This window comes from Podarcis erhardii (genome assembly GCF_964252035.2).
Source record: "Podarcis erhardii genome assembly, chromosome: W".
Taxonomy (NCBI): domain Eukaryota; kingdom Metazoa; phylum Chordata; class Lepidosauria; order Squamata; family Lacertidae; genus Podarcis; species Podarcis erhardii.
The window spans coordinates 4,737,431-4,757,942 of NC_138506.1; the positions used below are offsets into that span (position 1 = coordinate 4,737,431).

At 42.9% G+C, this 20,512-nt stretch overlaps 1 protein-coding gene across 1 annotated transcript in view; it reads left to right on the forward strand.

Annotated features, from left to right (window-relative positions):
• Positions 1–19,979, forward strand: part of LOC309333213 (uncharacterized protein) — a 44,859-nt gene extending 24,880 nt beyond the window's left edge. The window contains exon 2 of the mRNA XM_081846632.1: positions 17,508–19,979. Coding sequence (XP_081702758.1) covers positions 17,625–19,085 — 1,461 coding nt within the window. The 5' untranslated portion in view covers positions 17,508–17,624 and the 3' untranslated portion in view covers positions 19,086–19,979. The remainder of the gene's footprint in view (positions 1–17,507) is intronic.
• Positions 19,980–20,512: the final 533 nt, after the last annotated feature.

A 20,512-nucleotide genomic window follows, 5' to 3' on the forward strand; every position in this document is an offset into this window, starting at 1 on the left:
ATAAAAGCAGAGGAAATTTGAGAGGCAATTAAGAGAATGAAACTGGGGAAAGCCCCAGGCCCAGATGGGTTATCTGCCAAGTATTACAAGACCCTAGAGGAATATATAACACCGGTACTATGTGAGGTAATGAATGCGATATTAAGAGGAGGAAAAACGCCAACATCCTGGAAAGAAGCATACATCACGTTGATTCCGAAATCAGATTCAGATAAACTTAGCATTAAGAATTACAGACCAATTTCATTATTGAATAATGATTATAAGATCTTTGCTGACATAATGGCACATCGACTTAAAAAGTGTTTAACTAATCTTATCCATACTGACCAGGCTGGCTTTCTACCCAACAGACAAATAAAAGACAACATAAGGCATACAATAGACATCATTGAATATTTAGAATGCCACAATGAAATACCAGCAGTTTTAATGTTTGTTGATGCCGAAAAGGCTTTTGATAATGTTTCCTGGGGTTTTCTGATAAAATGTTTGGAAAAGTCAGGGATAGTGGGCACATTCCTGGAAGGAATTAAAGCAATTTATACACAACAAAGTGCTAGATTGATGATCAATAATAACCTGACAGAACCGTTTGAAATAGCGAAAGGTACCCGACAGGGATGCCCTCTGTCACCATTACTGTTTATTATGGTGTTAGAGATAATCACTAATAAGATAAGGAAAACCCCAGAGATTCGTGGCATAAAAATCGGAGTGAAAGAATATAAACTGAAAACATATGCAGATGATCTTATGTTGTCGCTGGAAGATCCAAAAAAGAGTGTTGGCAAGGTGTTAGAGCTACTAGAAGAATTTGGAAAATTATCTGGATTTAAATTGAACAGAGAAAAAACCAAAATAATGACTAAAAACCTGGAAAAAGAGATAAAAAACGACCTTGAAATTCAAACTGGGATTAAAACTGCCAAAAAAGTAAAATATCTTGGAATCTGGTTAACTATGAAGAATATAAATCTGATTGAAAATAATTATAAGAACACATGGAAAGAAATAACAAAGGATTTGGATACGTGGAACAGATTACAACTCTCTTGGTTGGGGAGAATGGCAGCGATTAAAATGAACCTATTACCAAAACTACTTTTTTTATTCCAAAATATACCGATAATCAGGGGAACCTCACTATTCAAAGACTGGCAGAGACTACTATCCAAATTCATCTGGCAAGGGAAAAGACCAAGAATTAAATTCAAACTGCTCACAGATCAAAAAGACAGGGGTGGACTCGCGGTTCCAAATTTAAAGCTATATTATGAGGCGGCATGCCTCTGCTGGGTAAAAGAATGGATTCTCATTAAAAACAGAGATTTGTTAGACCTAGAGGGATTTAATTTGAGATTTGGTTGGCATGCCTACTTATGGCGGGACAAGGGAAGGGTACACAAAGGTTTTTCTAACCATATTTTTAGGGGGCCACTGCTAGAAGTGTGGGAAAGGAATAAAAAATTGTTGGAACAGAAAACCCCCTGGTGGTTATCACCAATTGATATCCTTACAATAAAAAAGACAAACATCGAGGGGAAAAGATGGACATATGAAGATCTATTGACCAAAACAGAGTTCGGGTGGAAGATTATTATTTTTTTTTAATAATTTTTATTAATTTTCATAAAACCAAAAAACACACAAATAAACAACACATGACTTCCCCACGCCTCCCCTTCACTGCACCCCTGTTTCAGAAATTTTTAGCAATCCTTCATTCGTTTTCAATATTTCGTTTCCCTCAAAATTTTCTTAACTTAACTATTTACAGCTATAGTTCTTTATTTCTTGACCCTTAACATTTTATCAGTCCGAAATTTTGCAACAGTTCTTAAGATATAGTTTAAATTTTTTCCAGTCTTCTTCCACCGTCTCTCTCCTTTGATCACGGATTCTGCCGGTCATCTCTGCCAGTCCCATAAATTCAGTCACCTTCGTCTGCCATTCTTCCAGAGTAGGTAATTCTTGCATCTTCCAATACTTTGCCAGGAGAATTCTTGCTGCTGTGGTTGCGTACATAAAAAAGGTTTTATCTTTCTTTGGTACCAATTGGCCGACCATGCCCAAGAGAAAAGCCTCCGGTTTCTTTGCAAATGTCCACTTAAGGACTTTCTTAATTTCATTATAGATCATTTCCCAGTAGGCTTTAACCTTTGGGCAGGTCCACCAAAGATGATAGAAAGTTCCTTCGCATTCATTACATTTCCAGCATTTATTATTGGGCAAATGATATATCTTTGCAAGCTTGACTGGAGTCATGTACCACCTATAGATCATTTTCATTATGTTTTCTTTCAAGGCACTACATGCCGTAAATTTAAGGCCTGTGGTCCATAACTGCTCCCAGTCAGCAAACATAATATCATGACCAACATCTTGTGCCCACTTAATCATAGCTGATTTAACTGTTTCATCCTGTGTATTCCATTTCAGCAACAAGTTATACATTTTAGACAAATTCTTAATATTGGTCTCTAACAGTTCTGTTTCCAATTTTGACCTCTCTTTCTGAAATCCTAATTTCTTGTCCTGCTTAAAAGTCTCATTTATCTGATAATAATGTAACCAGTCTCGAACTTTGGATTTTAATTTCTCAAAGCTCTGTAATTTGACTTTTTCACCATCATACTCTATAATTTCACTATATTTTGGCCAATTTGAATCCATATTAAGTTTTTTGACTGCTCTAGCTTCCATTGGTGACAACCATCTGGGTGTTTTATTTTCCAACAAATCCTTATATCGATTCCAAACATTATATAAAGCTTTCCTGACAATATGATTTTTAAAGCCTTTATAGATCTTTGCCTTGTCATACCATAAATATGCATGCCAGCCAAAATTGTTATCATACCCTTCCAAATCTAAAATATCTGTGTCTTCAAGAAGTAGCCATTGCTTCAGCCAGCAGAAAGCTGCTGCTTCATAATAGAGTCTTAAGTCCGGCAGCGCAAAACCCCCCCTTTCTTTTGCATCAGTTAAAATCTTAAATTTTATTCTGGGTTTTTTGCCCTGCCAGACAAATTTTGATATATCTTTCTGCCACTTCTTGAAACAATCCATCTTATCTATAATTTGTAGTGTCTGGAACAAAAACAACAATCTCGGCAATACATTCATCTTAATAACAGCAATTCGGCCTAACAAGGATAATCTCAATCTAGACCATGTGTCAAAATCTTTCTTCACTTCCGACCAACATTTCTCATAGTTGTCTTTAAACAAATTCATATTTTTAGATGTTAGATTCACCCCTAGATATTTCACCTTTTTTGTTATCTCCAAGCCAGTTTCTCTTTGAAAACTATCTTTTTCCCCCATCGTTAGATTTTTTTCCAGTACCTTTGTCTTTTGTTTGTTTAATTTAAAACCAGCCACCTGACCAAATATTTCAATTAACTCTAAAACTCTTTTTGTGCTGGCTCCTGGCTGTTGTAAAGTCAAAACTAGATCATCTGCAAATGCTCTTAACTTATATTGTTTAGCTCCGAGGTGTATTCCTTCAACCAGCTGGTCCCTTCTAATCATATTCAACAACACCTCCAGGACCGATATAAACAATAGAGGGGATATTGGGCAACCCTGTCGTGTCCCTTTTTCTATTGGAATTTCATCCATGACTACACCATTCACAATTAATTTAGCTTTTTGCTCTGAATATATTGCACCTATACCGTTTTCAAAGTTTTGGCCTACCCCCATCCCATGGAGATTCCTCTTCATAAAACTCCAAGAGATATTGTCAAAGGCTTTCTCCGCGTCCACAAAAATTAAAACTGCTTTTCTATTTATATCAGTCTCCAGTAGTTCCAAAATATCTATAATATTCCTTACATTATCTGACATATGTCTCCCTGGGAGAAAGCCTGTTTGATCTTTATGAATCTCCTCTAACAACACTTTTTTAAATCTTTTTGCTAAAATGTCTGCAAAAATTTTATAATCCACATTTAAGAGTGATATAGGGCGGTAGTTCTTAACTTGATGTTTCTCAGTTTCTGTCTTCGGTATAAGTGAGATGAATGCTTCTTTCCACGATTCGGGAGCCTTTTTCCCCTCCAAAATTTGGTTACACACTTCTTTCAGTGGTTGTATTAACCATTCCTTCATTTCTTTATAATATCTTGCCGTCAGTCCATCTGGCCCTGGTGATTTTCCTAATTGCATATTCTGGATGGCACCCTCGATTTCCTGATTCGTAATTTTTTCATTTAAACTCCTCTTATTTTTTTCCGAGATCTTTGATAGTCCATATTTTTTAATAAATTCTTCTATCTCTTGTTCATCTTTCGGCCCTTGTGCATATAATTTCTTAAAGAAACTTTGAAAACAATTACTAATTTCATTTGGTTTATTTATAAATTTTCCCTCTACTTCAAGGGACGTCACAGTGTTCAGCTTTTGTCTCTTTTTCAATTGCCATGACAGCAATTTCCCACATTTGTCAGCTGATTCAAAAGTTTTTTGCCTCATTTGTTTTATTTTCCATTCTATTTCTTGGTTCATCAGTTCCATGTATTGGGTCTGGTAGTATTTTATTTCTCTTAAAATCTCCTGAGATTTTGGTTTTGACCTCAGTTTCTTCTCTCCTTCTTTCATCTGATTCCAAATTTTTTCTTTCTTCTCATTCTGTTGTTTCCTTTTTATCAAATTTTGTTGAATTAGGAAACCATGCATGACAGCCTTACTTGCGTCCCATATTATTCTTCTTTCCAGGTCTGTTCCTAGATTTATTTCAAAGTAATCTTTCAGAGTCTTTTGGGCCTTTTTTACAATTGCTTCATCTCTAAAAAGGGTGTCATTCATTCTCCATCTAAAGGTTCCAGCTGTTGTCAATTTCATTTCCATCTTTACTGCGTTATGATCAGAGCAAGTTTTTGGGCAGATTTCTGTATTTTTAACCCTTGGTGCCAGATTACTAGAAATCCATATTTGGTCAATCCTGGTCCATGTCATTTTTGCTTCAGAGAAGAAGGTCCCCTCTCTTTCCAGAGGATTCCTTGTTCTCCAAATGTCAATCAAGTCCATTGTGTCAGTCAGTTCAAAAAAAGTCTTTGGAAGTCTCCCATCCTTAGAGATTACTTGTCTTTGAGCTTTATCCATGTTTGTGGAGACAACTCCATTCATATCGCCCATCATTATAATTTTATAGTCCATAAAATCGGTTAATGTCTCATGCAACTTCTTAAAAAACTCAGCCTTCCCCTCATTAGGTGCATAAATACCTACAATCAAAATTTTTTCTCCTTGCATTTGAATTTCCACTGCCAGAAATCTTCCTTGTTCATCCTTGAAAATCATTTTTGGTTCCCATTTCTCCTTAACATAGATCACCACTCCTCTTTTCTTAACCTTATCTGAGGAAATAAATTCCAGTCCTAATCTTTTATTTGTCAAAAGTTTTCTATGTATTCTGGCAATATGAGTTTCTTGAAAACATATTATGTCTAATTGCTCTTTCTTTAATATATGAAACACTTGAGTCCTTTTTCGGGGATGGTTAAGACCATTGCAGTTCCAACTCAGAAGTTGCAGAGACATATTTGTTATTGGGTGTCTTTTCCACCAACCGCTCCAAGTTCTTGTTCCTGATCAGTCGGTGCTGGAGTCAGTCCAAATGATAAGTTTGCAATATCCGGTATTTCCCTCTCACTCACGGTTCCTTTCTGAAAGTCCTCAAAATTTCTCTCCAGAAAATGTTCCTTATCTTGGATTGTTTTTATTTTAATTTTCTTCCCTTTAAAGTTAAAGGACAACCCTTGTGGGAACTCCCATCTGAATGGAGTGTTGTTTTGTTTCAGCAAGTCCACTAAGTCTTTAAATTGAGTCCTCACTCCCAAAAAATATTTAGGAATATCTTTGTAAATCTGTATTTGAGAATTCTTAATAATCAGTGCCTTCTGGAAATGTAGGTTCAATATTTTATCTCTTTCTTCCTTGGATCTTAAAGTGATTAAACAATCCCTTGGTTTCTTGCCTTGCTTCCTGCCAATCCGGAAGGCTGTAGTTATTACAAATTCATCTTCTTCTCCTTCTAATTCATCAGTCCAAAATTCTTGAAATTTGTCTATGAGAAATTCCCCAAGGTTGCCCTCTTCCTCCTCTGGTACCAGTCTCAATTTCAGATTCTTGCCTTTCCTCTCCAGTTCCATAAGAGCTAAGGTTGCATCATGTTCATGTACCTTCTTTACAATAGGTACAAATTTTCCCTTGACTTCCTCGGCAGTAATTTTAGCAGTCTCGGCTATTTTCCTTGTTTCCATACTTTCTTGTATTAAACGATTTATAGACTCTGTGTTAGACGATATTGTCGTTGTGTTCAAGTCCAATCTTGTTGTTAATTCTGTCAATTTCTTAGAGTTCTCTGTAGATTGCTTAGTGAGTACTTCTAAAGATTGATTTATTTTGAGCAGTGCCTGTGTCATAGAATCCATTGATGCTGTTGTTACTTTTTCTTGTCCAGCTGCTGCTCCTGATATAGAGCTTCTTTTCTGAGCCTGCTTTTGAGCTTGCTTTGTTTTGCTTCTTGTTGATATTTCATCCAGTGGCGTGCTCATAACTCAAGGTCGTTCCCACAGGAAGATTACAAGTGGAAAAACCCAGTTCTTGCCTCAGTACTGCAGTCTTTCTTTTAATCCTCTAGAGGGGGAAATTGTATCCAAGCAGGAATAACAAAGAAACAGGGAAGCAAGTAGCCATACAATGTCCCAAAGGAGATAAAATCCAACCCAAAGTCCTACTTTGTTGCCATTTGAAAATCTGGGTCTGCCAAGTAAAGTCCCGTTACTATGTTTCAAATATAGTCTTACTTTATATCCGTAGTCCTCTCTTTTTTGACAGTTCGTTTCTAGGCGCTCACCGCTCAGGCAGCCTGATCAAAGGTATCGGCAGCGGAGAGTTTCCCTTTCAAAGCTTACTTCTTCTAGCGGGTTAGATTAAGCCAAATTTCCCTTCCCCCCTACTCCCGCTCCGTGGGGGGAAGGTCTTTTCAATGTCGGGGTTTAGCAAAGTTCAAATAAAACGTTCCCTTTAAATACAGCTAGCTCTTTTCATTGCTGCGTTAATCGTGCAGTTCCGGGAGGCTGACTTCCTTAATTTTGCCTTTCCCGTTTTCAGCCGAATCTTCTTAAAAATAGTCCTTTTCAAATATTTTGTAATTCCTACTCACAGGTTTTGTTGCCAATCGGTAATTTTCAGGAAGGAATCGGCGCTCTCCGTCAATGGCGACGCGGCTTCGCTCCACGAGCTGGGTTGCGATCCTCAGCACCGCACTCACACCCGATGCCGCTCCGGAGCCTTTAAAAAGGCTCCTTCGCAATACCGGGGGGTGCAAAGGTGCCCACCGAATCTCCTTGTTCACAGGCTTCAGCGCCTGTGATTTTAGGGGTCCCCCGCTCGCCGTAGCGGGTCAGACCCGAACCCGTGGAGCAGTCCTGCCTCGGAGCTCAAGGCAAAGACCGCCATTAAGACGCTGGCGCCGACCGGAAGTCTCGGGTGGAAGATTAGACCATATGAAGAAATAAAAAATAAGTTGACTGGTTGGATCCAATATCACCAAATTAACTCTATGTGGACGGAAGATAAAAAGATTGGAATAAGTGAGAAGAAATCCAGATTTCAGATCGAAATAATAGAAGGCAAAACAAAACTATTATCAAAAATGTACAACCAGCTACTTGAGTGGGACACCAAAGATGAGGAAGTAAAGGAGGTAATGGTGAAGTGGGCAGTGGATTTAGGATATAACATAGAGTTTGACAGGTGGAAGGCACTATGGTGTAAAGGCATGAGCTTTTCGGCATGTACAACACTTAAGGAAAACATGTACAAGATGATGTACAGATGGTATATAACACCTGTAAAACTGAAAAATTTTTACAAAATAGGTGATAAAATGTGTTGGAAATGCAAGAGAAAGGAGGGTGATTTCATTCATATGTGGTGGTCGTGTGGGATACTCAAAAAATTTTGGGAATCTATCTATAATGAATTTAAAAAAAATCTTTAAATACACCTTTAGTAAAAAACCAGAAGCCTTCCTGTTGGGGATAATTGGTGAAGAAATTAAAAAGGAAGATAAAACTTTTTTTCAATATGCAACAGTGGCCGCCAGAATCCTCATAGCACAGTACTGGAAAACATCAAAGACCCCAACAATAAAAGAGTGGCAATCTAAATTATTCGATTATTTACAACTGGCAAAATTGACACAGAAAATAAGGAACCAAAAAAGTACAAAGTTTAATAATGAATGGAATAAATTCAGGATATACATGGAAACAGAGATAAAGGGAAATTAAAATGTTGATAATAAATACATATGTATATGTAAAAATCACAGTAGGTATGACACAACGCTTACTACGAAAAATTTTCTTTTTTGTGAAAAGATACTGCAGATAGATAAATAAGATAACTTTTTCCGAAATCGAAATAAAGGGAAGTCAATCAGTGTTACTGTTAAGCCAATGTAAGTTGAGTTGTCTATGTTTTATGTACTTTATGTTTTGTTTTTTCGTTCTTAACTTTAATTTTCTTTCTCTCTTTTTTTTTTCCTTACCTTTTTGGTTATGTATTTTGTAACTTGTATGTTTGTGGTATGTATGTATGTTAAAATGCAATAAAAATAATAATTAAAAAAAATAAAAATCCAATTGCCCACAGAAAAAAGTCAGCGCTCTCCAGCAACAGCAATGCGGCTTCACTCCGTGAAAGAAGCAGTCGATTCAAAGCACCGCGCCGCTCACCCCACATCGCTCCGGATCCCCAAAACAGGGTTTCCCCGCGAGTAGGTGCCAGCCGAATCCCAGGTTCACAGGCTTCTTCCGCCTGTGATTTCAGTGGGTCTCCGCCTTCGCCATGGCGGTCAGACCCTATTTTCCACGGAGTAAGTTCCTCCCGATCGGAGGAGCTCAGCCATTGCCGGAGGCGCCAACCCGGAAGTCCCAAAAATGCTGTATTCACGTTGTGGTGAGAAACGTGAAGATTCTCCTCTGCAGCAAGCTTGAGCCTAATGCTCTCATACCTCACGGTGGGTGAGTAGGTCTCGTGATAGTCTTCACCTGGTACCTGTGAAAAACCTCTGGCTACCAATCTGGCTTTGTGTCTGACTATCTTGCCATTTTGATCTGTCTTCGCTTTGAAGACCCATTTGCTTCCAAGCAGTATCATTCCTGGAACTACTGGAACTAGCCCCCATGTTTTGTTCCTCTCTAAGAAATCAAGCTCAGCCTTCATGGCATTTAACCATGGCTCAGCATCCTTTGAATCCAAAGCCTGGATTTCTTGGAAACTTGAAGGTTCAAATACCTTCTTGGAGCTTTTAACAGCTGCAACTGCTGTTTTAGCAAATTCATCAGCAAATCTCTTTGGAGGTCTACCTTTAGTGGCTCTCTTAGACCTGTGAATTAGCCGTAAGTCTTCAACACTCTCCTCTTCCTTCTTAGGAGAATAGTGACCTATAGTGAACAATCGTTCCTCCAATTCTCGATCAGAGCCTTCAGAGGGTCGCATAGAGGCTTTCGCACTCTTGAAATCCTCTGAATCATCCAATTCAGTCTCAGATTCAGAATCAGGACCTTCATCAGTGGGTGTAGGGTGTGGCTGTTGCTGTGATTATTGCTTATCTTCAGTCTCGTCACTGTCATCAGGATAACATTGGAAAATTCCCACATTATCCCCCCACTTGGCATTGTACTCAACACTTCTAGTGAGCCTAATTGTCTTAGAGTCAGTCATCATTACTCTGTAAGAACCTTTCTGGTATCCTAGAAAGATACCATGCAATCCACGCTTGCCTAACTTGGAGCTTTGTGGTGTGTGAACCCACATGTCAGAACCAAAAATTCTCATCTGTTTGATGTATGGTTTCTTGCCAAACATCTTTTCATAGGGGGTACAACCAATCGATGATGATAATCTCCGATTATAACTGTAAACAAAACAGCTCAAAGATTCTGCCCAATAACTCTCTGGAAGATTGGCATCATGCAGCAAGGTTTTCAACCCTTGAAGCAATGTTTGATTTGCTCTCTCACAAAGTCCATTCTGCTATGGCGAACGAGGACTAGACAAATCGTGTTGAATTCCTTTCTCAGTCAGAAAAGCTTCAAACTGCTGAGAAGTGAATTCCCCCCGCGATCAGTGAAAAAAATATCTTCTTACCATGCACATTTTCCAACCAAGCACAGAATTCCTTGAACCTTTGAAAAGCCTCTGATTTCTGCTTGAGATTGAACACATAAATATTGTTATATGAGCTTGAAGGGCAGCAGCTGAAGAAGGAGCAAAAAGGGTTTTCTTGTGTGTGTGTTTCTTTGTGGCTGAATAGCTGCTCTCCCTGTGCAAGGGTCAGAGGGGGCAGGGTTTCTGTTGAGGCAGGTGATTAGCTGTGGGAGGAGCTTATCAGAGCTTGCAGGGCAGCAGCTGAAGAAGGAGCAAAAAGGGTTTTCTTGTGTGTGTGTTTCTTTGTGGCTGATTAGCTGCTCTCCCTGTGCAAAGGTCAGAGGGGGCAGGGTTTCTGTTGAGGCAGGTGATTAGCTGTGGGAGGAGCTTATCAGAGCTTGCAGGGCAGCGGCGCGCGCCTTGCGGCGCACGCAGTTTGATCCATTATTTGATTTAGGGGAGCTAGTCTCAAACGTTTGTTGGGGGAGACCTAGGGTTTTTTTGGGGGGGGGAGTTATTTGTCCTGTCTTCACGCTTTTTATGATGGAGGACCACTGTAGCCACCCCCAACGACACGTTCTCAAGATGGAGGGTGAGGGAACAGCTGCAGTCGCCTGCGGTTCCTGCGCAATGTTTGCCATCTTGCCAAAGGTTGCAGGCAGCTTTACCTGCAGCAATTGCATGTTGATTGCCCTCTTTGAAGACAAAGTCCAGCAACTGGAGGAACGTGTAGCTACGCTCCAAAGAATTAGAGAGCTGGAGCTCTTCTTGGAAGCAACAGAGCACACCGTCTCCACCAAGGAGGAGATAGGGGACTCCCCTGAGAAGGAGGCTAGTTCACCAACACAGGAGCCAGATATATGGAGAAACGTGACTCAAAGAAGTAGGAGGCCCAGGGTTCGCTCTGATTGTTTAGAAATACACAATCGCTTTGAGGTCCTCTCCCCTAGTATGGAAGACGAAGAGCAGACTCCATTTGAGGATCTCTCCCTCATTCAAAGTGTTGGTGCTGACCTTTAAAGCCCTAAACGGCCTCGGTCCAGTATACCTGAAGGAGCGTCTCCACCCCCATCATTCTGCCCGGACGCTGAGGTCCAGCGCCGAGGGCCTTCTGGCGGTTCCCTCATTGCGAGAAGCAAAGCTACAGGGAACCAGGCAGAGGGCCTTCTCGGTAGTGGCCCCCGCCCTGTGGAACGCTCTTCCAGCAGATGTCAAAACGATAAACAACTACCTGACATTCAGAAGACATCTTAAGGCAGCCCTGTTCAGGGAAGTTTTTAACGTGTGATTTTACTGTATTTTTGGTTTTTATGGAAGCCGCCCAGAGTGGCTGGGGAGGCCCAGCCAGATGGGCGGGGTATAAATAATAAATTATTATTATTATTATTATTATTATTATTACAGCCGATCAGGTATATGAAGACGAGCAGCAAAGTCAGTCCTCAGGGAATGTGCAGGCGACCTTGAAACGGACAGCTCACGGAAAAACCCCGACCAAACCTAAGAGGAGGCATGTAGTGGTCATAGGGGATTCCCTACTGAGGGGAATAGAAACAGTGATCTGTGGGCCTGACAAGATGTCTCAGGAAGTGTGCTGTCTCCCCGGGGCTAAGATCCAAGATGTAACTGAACGACTGCAAGGAATCATAAAACCCACTGACAAATACCCCTTCCTCTTGGTTCATGTGGGAACCAATGACACTGCAAGCAATAGCCTCCAGAAGATCAAAAGAGACTATGGGGCTGTGGGCAGGAAATTGAAGCAATTAATTGCACAAATTGTCATCTCATCTGTCCTCCCAGTTGAACGACATGGCCCAGGGAGAGAGGGAAAAATAGTGGAAGTGAACAGCTGGCTTCGCAAATGGTGTAAACAGGAACGGTTTGGATTCTTAGATCACGGACTGCAGTTTCTGGAAGATGGACTTCTGGCAAGCAATGGGCTGTACCTCACAACGGTTGGGAGGAATGTTTTTGCCAAAAATCTCAGAAACCTCATCAGGAGGGCTTTAAACTGACTAATGTGGGGGAGGGAGACAGTGCTCCTGAAGGTAGGAGTCTATCAATTGATGAAGATGATCATCCAAATGTCATAGACCAAATGGAGCAAACAGCACGCAGACCTAGTGGTGGGAGGAAAAAATCCTTAAATAAGAGACACGGGGGAATGATTAATGGACTTCAACGTCTGTACACTAATGCGCAAAGCATGGGAAATAAACAAGATAAGCTTGAGCTCTTGGTACAGCAAACTAAATATGACATAATAGGCATCACTGAAACCTGGTGGGATAAGTCCCACGACTGGAATGTAATAATGGAGGGATACAATCTATTTCAGAGAAACAGACCAGACAAGAAAGGAGGAGGAGTGGCGCTATATGTCAGGGATGTGTATACCTGTGAAGAGATCCAAGATTTAGAACCTCAAAGCCAAAGTGAGAGCATTTGGGTCAAAATTAAGGGAGAGAAGAATAACAGTGACCTCATTGTGGAAGTTTACTATAGATCCCCAAGCCAAACGGAGGACATAGATGCCTTCCTGGAACAGATGGCCAAGCATGCAAAAGGAAGGGAGATAGTAGTAATGGGGGACTTCAATTACCCGGATATTTGTTGGATGTCAAACTCAGCCAAGCGCATAAGGTCAAACAGATTCCTCACTGGCCTTGCAGACAACTTCGTTGTCCAGAAAGTGGGAGAAGCAACAAGAGGAACAGCCATTTTAGATCTGGTCCTAACCAATGTTGATGACCTGGTTAGTGGAGTAGAAGTGGAAGGATCATTAGGCGTGAGTGATCATGCTCTTCTGAAGTTTACTATACAGCGGAAAGGAGCAGCCAAGCATACTAGGACTCAATTTCTTGACTTTAAGAAAGCCGACTTCATAAAACTTAGGGAAGTGCTGGGTGAGATCCCATGGACAGTAATACTAAAAGGAAAGGGAGTTCATGATGGCTGGGAGTTTGTTAAGAGGGAGATAGTAAAAGCACAACTTCAGGCAATACCAATGAGACGGAAACATGGAAGGTGCCTAAAGAAGCCAGGGTGGCTATCTAAAGAACTTTTAACTGAGTTAAGATTAAAAAAGGATGTGTACAAAAAATGGAAAAGGGGGGAAACCACCAAAGAGGAATTCAAACAAATAGCCAGCAAGTGTAGAGACAAAGTCAGAAAAGCTAAAGCACAGAATGAACTCAGGCTTGCTAGAGAGGTTAAAAGCAACAAAAAAGGCTTTTATGGGTATGTTCATAGCAAAAGGAAGAACAAAGAAACAGTGGGGTCCCTCAGAGGAGAAGATGGTGTAATGCAAACAGGGGACACAGAAAGGGCTGAACTCCTCAATGCCTTCTTTGCCTCAGTCTTCTCCGATAAAGAAAACAATGCCCGACCTGAAGAATTTGGAGCAAATGATTCAGCAGAGGAAACACAGCCCAGAATAACTAAGGAGATAGTACAAGAATACTTGGCTAGTTTAGATGTATTCAAGTCTCCAGGGCCAGATGAACTGCATCCAAGAGTATTAAAAGAACTGACAGATGTGATCTCAGAACCACTGGCAGTCATCATTGAGAATTCCTGGAGAACAGGTGAAGTCCCGGCAGACTGGAGGAGGGCAAATGTTGTCCCTATTTTCAAAAAGGGGAAAAGAGAGGACCCAAATAATTACCGCCCAGTCAGTCTGACATCAATACCAGGGAAGATTCTGGAGCAGATCATTAAGCAAACAGTCTGTGAGACCTAGAAAGGGATGCTGTGATCACCAATAGTCAGCATGGATTTCTGAAAAATAAGTCATGTCATACTAACCTGATCTCATTTTTTGACAGAATTACAAGCCTGGTAGATGAAGGGAACGCAGTGGATGTAGCCTACCTTGATTTCAGCAAGGCATTTGACAAGGTGCCCCATGATATTCTTGTAAAGAAGCTGGTAAAATGCGGTCTTGACTATGCTACCACTCAGTGGATTTGTAACTGGCTGACTGACCGAACCCAAAGGGTGCTCATCAATGGTTCCTCTTCATCCTGGAGAAGAGTGACTAGTGGGGTGCCACAGGGTTCTGTCTTGGGCCCGGTCTTATTCAACATCTTTATCAACGACTTGGATGATGGACTCAAGGGCATCATGATCAAATTTGCAGATGACACCAAACTGGGAGGGGTGGCTAACACCCCAGAGGACAGGATCACACTTCAAAACGACCTTGACAGATTAGAGAACTGGGCCAAAACAAACAAGATGAATTTTAACAGGGAGAAATGTAAAGTATTGCACTTGGGCAAAAAAAAAATGATAGGCACAAATACAAGATGGGTGACACCTGGCTTGAGAGCAGTACATGTGAAAAGGATCTAGGAGTCTTGGTTGACCACAAACTTGACATGAGCCAACAGTGTGACACGGCAGCTAAAAAAGCCAATGCAATTCTGGGCTGCATCAATAGGAGTATTGCATCTAGATCAAGGGAAGTAATAGTGCCACTGTATTCTGCTCTGGTCAGACCTCACCTGGAGTACTGTGTCCAGTTCTGGGCACCACAGTTCAAGAAGGACACTGGCAAACTGGAACGTGTCCAGAGGAGGGCAACCAAAATGGTCAAAGGCCTGGAAACGATGCCTTATGAAGAACGGCTAAGGGAGCTGGGCATGTTTAGCCTGGAGAAGAGGAGGTTAAGGGGTGATATGATAGCCATGTTCAAATATATAAAAGGATGTCACATAGAGGAGGGAGAAAGGTTGTTTTCTGCTGCTCCAGAGAAGCGGACACAGAGCAATGGATCCAAACTACAAGAAAGAAGATTCCACCTAAACATTAGGAAGAACTTCCTGACAGTAAGAGCTGTTCGACAGTGGAATTTGCTGCCAAGGAGTGTGGTGGAGTCTCCTTCTTTGGAGGTCTTTAAGCAGAGGCTTGACAACCATATGTCAGGAGTGCTCTGATGGTGTTTCCTGCTTGGCAGGGGGTTGGACTCGATGGCCCTTGTGGTCTCTTCCAACTCTATGATTCTATGATTCTATGATATACCTGGAAAATGTATCAATGAGAACCATGAAGTACCTGTTTCCACCCAAAGAGGGCGATAGTGGACCAACTAGATCAGCAGGCATAACGTGGTATGGTTCTGTAGTTTGCCTACTAGATACCTTACCTTTCGCAGCCATTTTCACCTTGCTTGCTGCGCATGCCTTACACTTCATGTGGTACCTGCAGGGTTTAATAGTCATACCTTCAACCAAGGCAGGCATTTTGGATACTGCCTCAAAGTGTAAATGACCAAATTTTCTGTGAAAATCATGAATACATCCTGCATGCAAAACCTTGTTAGAACCTGCAATGCAACAAGTCTCATCCTGCACAACATCATCATAATACAATACAAACAAATGATCAACATATTCAGCATGCAATACATAATCGTTTTTCTTTGTGATGGTGCACCTCTTGTTCTTGAAGGAAACGTCAATGTTCCGTTCATTCAGCTGCGCGACGCTGAGTAGATTGTGTGCAGCATCTGGAACGTAGAGAACGTCATGTATCGACACGTCCAAACTGTGAAGAACAACAGTTCCGTAGCCTTGACTGGAGATCGTGTGGTCATCCGCCTGGTGAATCGCACCTTCCTGCAGTTTAAAAGACACGAACAGTCCCTTGTCATTGCAAATGTGGTGGGTGGCTCCTGAATCCATGACGAAGAAAGATCTAGACGTCTTCTGGACCTTTGCAACCTTTGGAGTGAAGCATGAGACCATATTGTGTTGCGTTGTCCTGGACACCGGACCTTTGCCTTTGCCTTTGCCTTTGCCTTTGCGTCTTTGCGTCTTTGCGTCTTTTTGCCTTTTTGCCTTTTTGCCTTTTTGCCTTTTTGCCTTTTTGCCTTTTTGCCTTTTTGCCTTTTTGCCTTTTTGCCTTTTTGCCTTTTTGCCTTTGCCATGCAATGAGCTTTTGCTGCGCTGCTCTGTCTTGGCCTTGTTGGGATACTTGCATTCCCTTTTCATATGGCCCGGACGTCCACACAAGTAGCATTTCTCTGCCTTCAAAGCTTTGGCGCCATCTAGTGGTTCCACTGCATACTGGGATGACGTCTGTGAAGACTCCCCCTTACCGATGCAGCTAGCACTACGCCGGTCCGCTTCGTTCAGAACAACAGCAGTAACATGCGCTACCGTGAGCTGAGCAGTTGGCAGAACAGCAATCTGAGTGGCAATGGATTCCCAGCTTGAACCCAAAGAATGTAGTATCATGAAGGAATACACAGCCTCTGGAAAAGTGATTCCTCTCTGTTGCAGCTCATGTCTCAGATTCTGCATCTCCATCAAATGAGCACGCACATCTGCACCTTCAGCAAGTGCCATATCATGCAACTTGGCATAGTAGAACAAAGAAGCACCAGCCTCTGTTCTCAAATGAGCGTCTCTTAAAGTGTCCCAGATTTCTTTGGCTGAGGTCTTATCACGCAATAGGCATAGCAATTCTGGGGATACAATCAGCGTAAGAGTTCCCCTTGCTTTTGAATCCTTAGCTCTCCATTCACCCGTCATCGGAGCTGGGGGGGGGGCATCTGTTATGACATTGAACAGACCCTCTTTTCGTAGCAGTGCTTCTGTATACAACACCCATTCCGCGTAATTCTTTTTATTGAGCTTTGGAATTCCAAAAGCATCAGCGAGCCTTGCATTAGCCATCTCTGCTGCTTTAAAGCAAGCTGCGTCTGTTTACAGCAGCTGCATTCCAAAAGCACTTTCGATTTCAAGCCTCTCAAGCCTCTGCTGCAGCAAACGGCTGCTTTGACTTAAAAGTTCAAAGTCCAGCCTTAAAGCCATTAATTAGGAACTGGCAGGCTTCCCAGGGCAAGAGCACATACCTTGTTGGGTGTAGTGAAGGGTTAACCTTCTATGCCTCGAGCCTGAGAGGTGGGGCTTACAAGGGAAGTAAGCCAGGACGTGACGAAAGCAGCTTGGAATGTTGTGAGCTGAGTGGAAATCAAAAGCAGTTAGTTAAGACGCTGCAAGCAGAGAGAGAAGATGCAGCTTAACACGGATGGCTGTTGGAGATTGTAAATACACTATTTGTTTTCAATAAAGAGACTTTAGGACAGAAGAAACGTTTGGGGCTGATTTACTGTTCTTTCGACACACGACCACTGTGCAACTTGGTAATTGCTAATTGCTTTACGACCTGCAGAGGCTCGCAGGGGGAAGTGTGGCTGGACACCGAACAATAAAGCAATAAAACTATCCAAGAGGTTATGGATCAACGGCAAGCGTGTGAGAAAGGGCTTTGAAGCTTTAGAAGGCTGAACGTCAGCTTGATCGACTGCCAAGGCTTCAAAGAAAGTAAAGGGCAGATCGGAGGAGGCTGACGGAGCAAGGGCGCTGCGATGCCAGGTCTTTCCGGAACACCCAGTTGGCAGAAATGAGTGAGTACTGCAAACGCCGGAGAAGGGAGGCATGGCACAGCCCCAAGGACATGGCTTTGAGTTTAAACTGCCATGTAAGAAACTGAATAGTCAAAATTGGCTACAGTGGAGTTTTGAAGTGGAACTCTTGCTGGTGGGGGAGCAGCTCTGGGACGTAGTCCAGCCCCCACAGCATGCAGCTGGGAAAGAAGAGGCTAAAAAGGCTGCAGAGCAAAGTGAAGTGGAGAAGCGTATGCTTGCTTTTTTGGCAGAAAATGTGGATGCTCATCTAGTGCCAGTTGTCCTGGCTGCAAAAAGGCCAGAGGCCGCTTGGCAATCACTCCGAGAGGTTTGTGGAGCTGGGGTGGGAAGCAAGGGCCAAGACGTGGCTGCATCCGAAATGGAGAGGCAAGATGGCGCCGGCCACTCTCTTGAGAGCCAATACACAGCTGGGAGGAGCCGTGAGTCCCCACGGGGGGGCGAAGGGACTGTTGCTGTTGCTGGCAATGCTGCTGGTGCTTTTGCTGAGCCTGGGAGCTGTTTGCATGCTGCAACGTGTCTGTGTGAGGAGCCAGGAGAGAGGCCAAGAGATGGGAGCCCCATACCCATCAGAGGGGGTGCAGGCAAACGTCCTGGAGATCCCGTGAGTAGTGGGGGGGGGGCAGTGAGCAGTAAAAGCTCAGAGACGCCTCTTTCTCCGAAAGCTGCCAAGAGTTGTTTACAATGTGAGCTGGAGCCTAGCCGTGCGAAGCTGAATCCAGCTAGAGGCTTCAAGGTCGCGCAGCTGGGAACTTTGCTGATAGCGGGCGGCTATCAGGAGGAGCTGCGTGAGAACGCCAGGAGCAGTCTGGTTTCCAAGGCAACTGAGAGAGTTGCATCTATGGAAGCTGTGAAGGTCGTGGGCAAGTCTCCCTGCCGGGGGGAGTCTGTTGCCGTGACATCCAAAGAGGACATCTGCAGAGGCCCCAAGGAGGGGGGTAGCGAGGAAATTATTGCCTTGGCGACCCAGGAATGTCAACAACAAGACTTTCTTACTGTCGTCATCGACTCTGGAGCGACAAACACGCTAGTGCCATGTAGTGGTCTTTTAAGGAATTGCAGGACAGTAAAAACTGATAGATTTGTGACAATCGCAGATGGAAGTAGAAGAAGGCTAACAGAGACAGGCTTTTTCTTCTGTCCTTTTCTTAAGCATGAAGTCAAAGCTTATGCAGTGCCCGGTTTAACTAACTGTTTGTTAAGTGTACATGATTTACTCGCTGATGGTTATCATGTGTCTTTTGCAGGTACCAAATGTGAATTTTCCAAGGATGGGAAACACGTGTACACAGTAGAGTCTAAAGGCAATTTGTTTGTTGTAAATGTGCCTTTTTCTACAGGAGAGGATGACACCGAAGATGCGAAGGGGCAATGTGTGAATGTAGCGCCCCACCATGGTTGTTCGCATATTTGGCACAGATGCTTCACCCATCTGAATTGGGGGTATCTTAAGAAAGCACCAGAACTGACATAAGGGTGCAAATTTAATGCTTGTAACAAATGGTTAGATTGCAATGCATGTAAACAAGCGAAAATTGTGACATGCTCCTATCCAAAGTCAGAGAGACAGACCACACAACCCTTTGAATTAATTCATGCAGATTTGTGTGGACCCATGTCAGCTGAGTCACTGGGGGGATCAAAGTACTCTCTGCTTCTGGTTGATGATTTTTCGAGGTCTGCTTGGACCTTTTCTCTGAGAAAGATAGGGGAGGCGGCTAAAATGATCAGGGATTGGATCACTGCTGTTGAGGTAACCTTTTCCACCAAAGTGCGTGGCTTTCAAAGTGACAGAGGTTCTGAATTCACTGGTTCTGCTTTACAGGATTTCTTCAGGGAGAAGGGGATTAGCCACAGACTGTCCGCTCCTTACTCTCCGCAACAGAATGGGCTGGCAGAGAGAAAGAACAGGACGGTGGAGGAAGCTGTGTCTGCGATCCTGTGGGACGCAGGGCTATCCCAGAAATATTGGTCTGAGGCTTGGAGATTTGTGGTTCATATGCAGAATAGAGTGTACAACTCTAGTGTAGGAAATACACCTTATTTCTTGCTGCATGGAAAGAAGCCTAAGGTACACTACCTTCGTGTGTTTGGTTGTGAGGCTTGGGTGCTTATTCCAAAAGCTCTACGCAAGAAAGGTGAGCCAAGATCTAAAAGAATGATCTTTGTAGGGTATGAGCCTGGCTCAAAGGCCTGGCGGTTTGCGTACCCAAGTGGAAATCAGTCTAGGTTGGTTATCAGCAATAGCGCTGAGTTCTGTGAGCAAGCCGGGTGGAAACGTCTGCACGCTAATCCAGACGTGATTCCACAGCTGTTCTATGACTCAGACGTTGAGGAGGAAGAGGAACTTGTTGCTGGGGACCACGGTCCAGAGCAACAGGGTCTCCCACAGGGACAGAGTCCAAGGCAGGGACAGCTCAGGATCCCTCAGAGGCGGGAACCTAGAACACCTCCTCAGGCAAGTGTCAACTCTGAGCTAAAGAGTGAGCCTTCTTCACCTGCTGGACCAGCTGTAAGGCCCAAGAGGCGCAGCAGGTCAGAGGGGGAAGACACTGAAGTTGAGGATGCTTTAGCTGGACCCAGTGAAGCAGCAGGGTCACCAGGATTCACACTGAGGAGATCAGCAAGGACAAGGAGGCCTCCTGATCGGTACGACGCTTTAGGCGTCTGGGTAGGTTCAGCCAGGTGTGAACCTGAATCCTTCAAGGATATTCAGAGTTTACCTGAGGAAGAAGCAGGCAAGTGGCACAGGACAATGGACAAAGAGATGAAGTCCATGAAAGATCTAGGTGTGTTCTCACTCACAGAGTTGCCACCGGGAAAGCAGGCTGTGAGTTGCAGGTGGGTTTACCGCTTGAAACCCACTGACACTGGAGAGCCACAGTATAAAGCTAGGTTAGT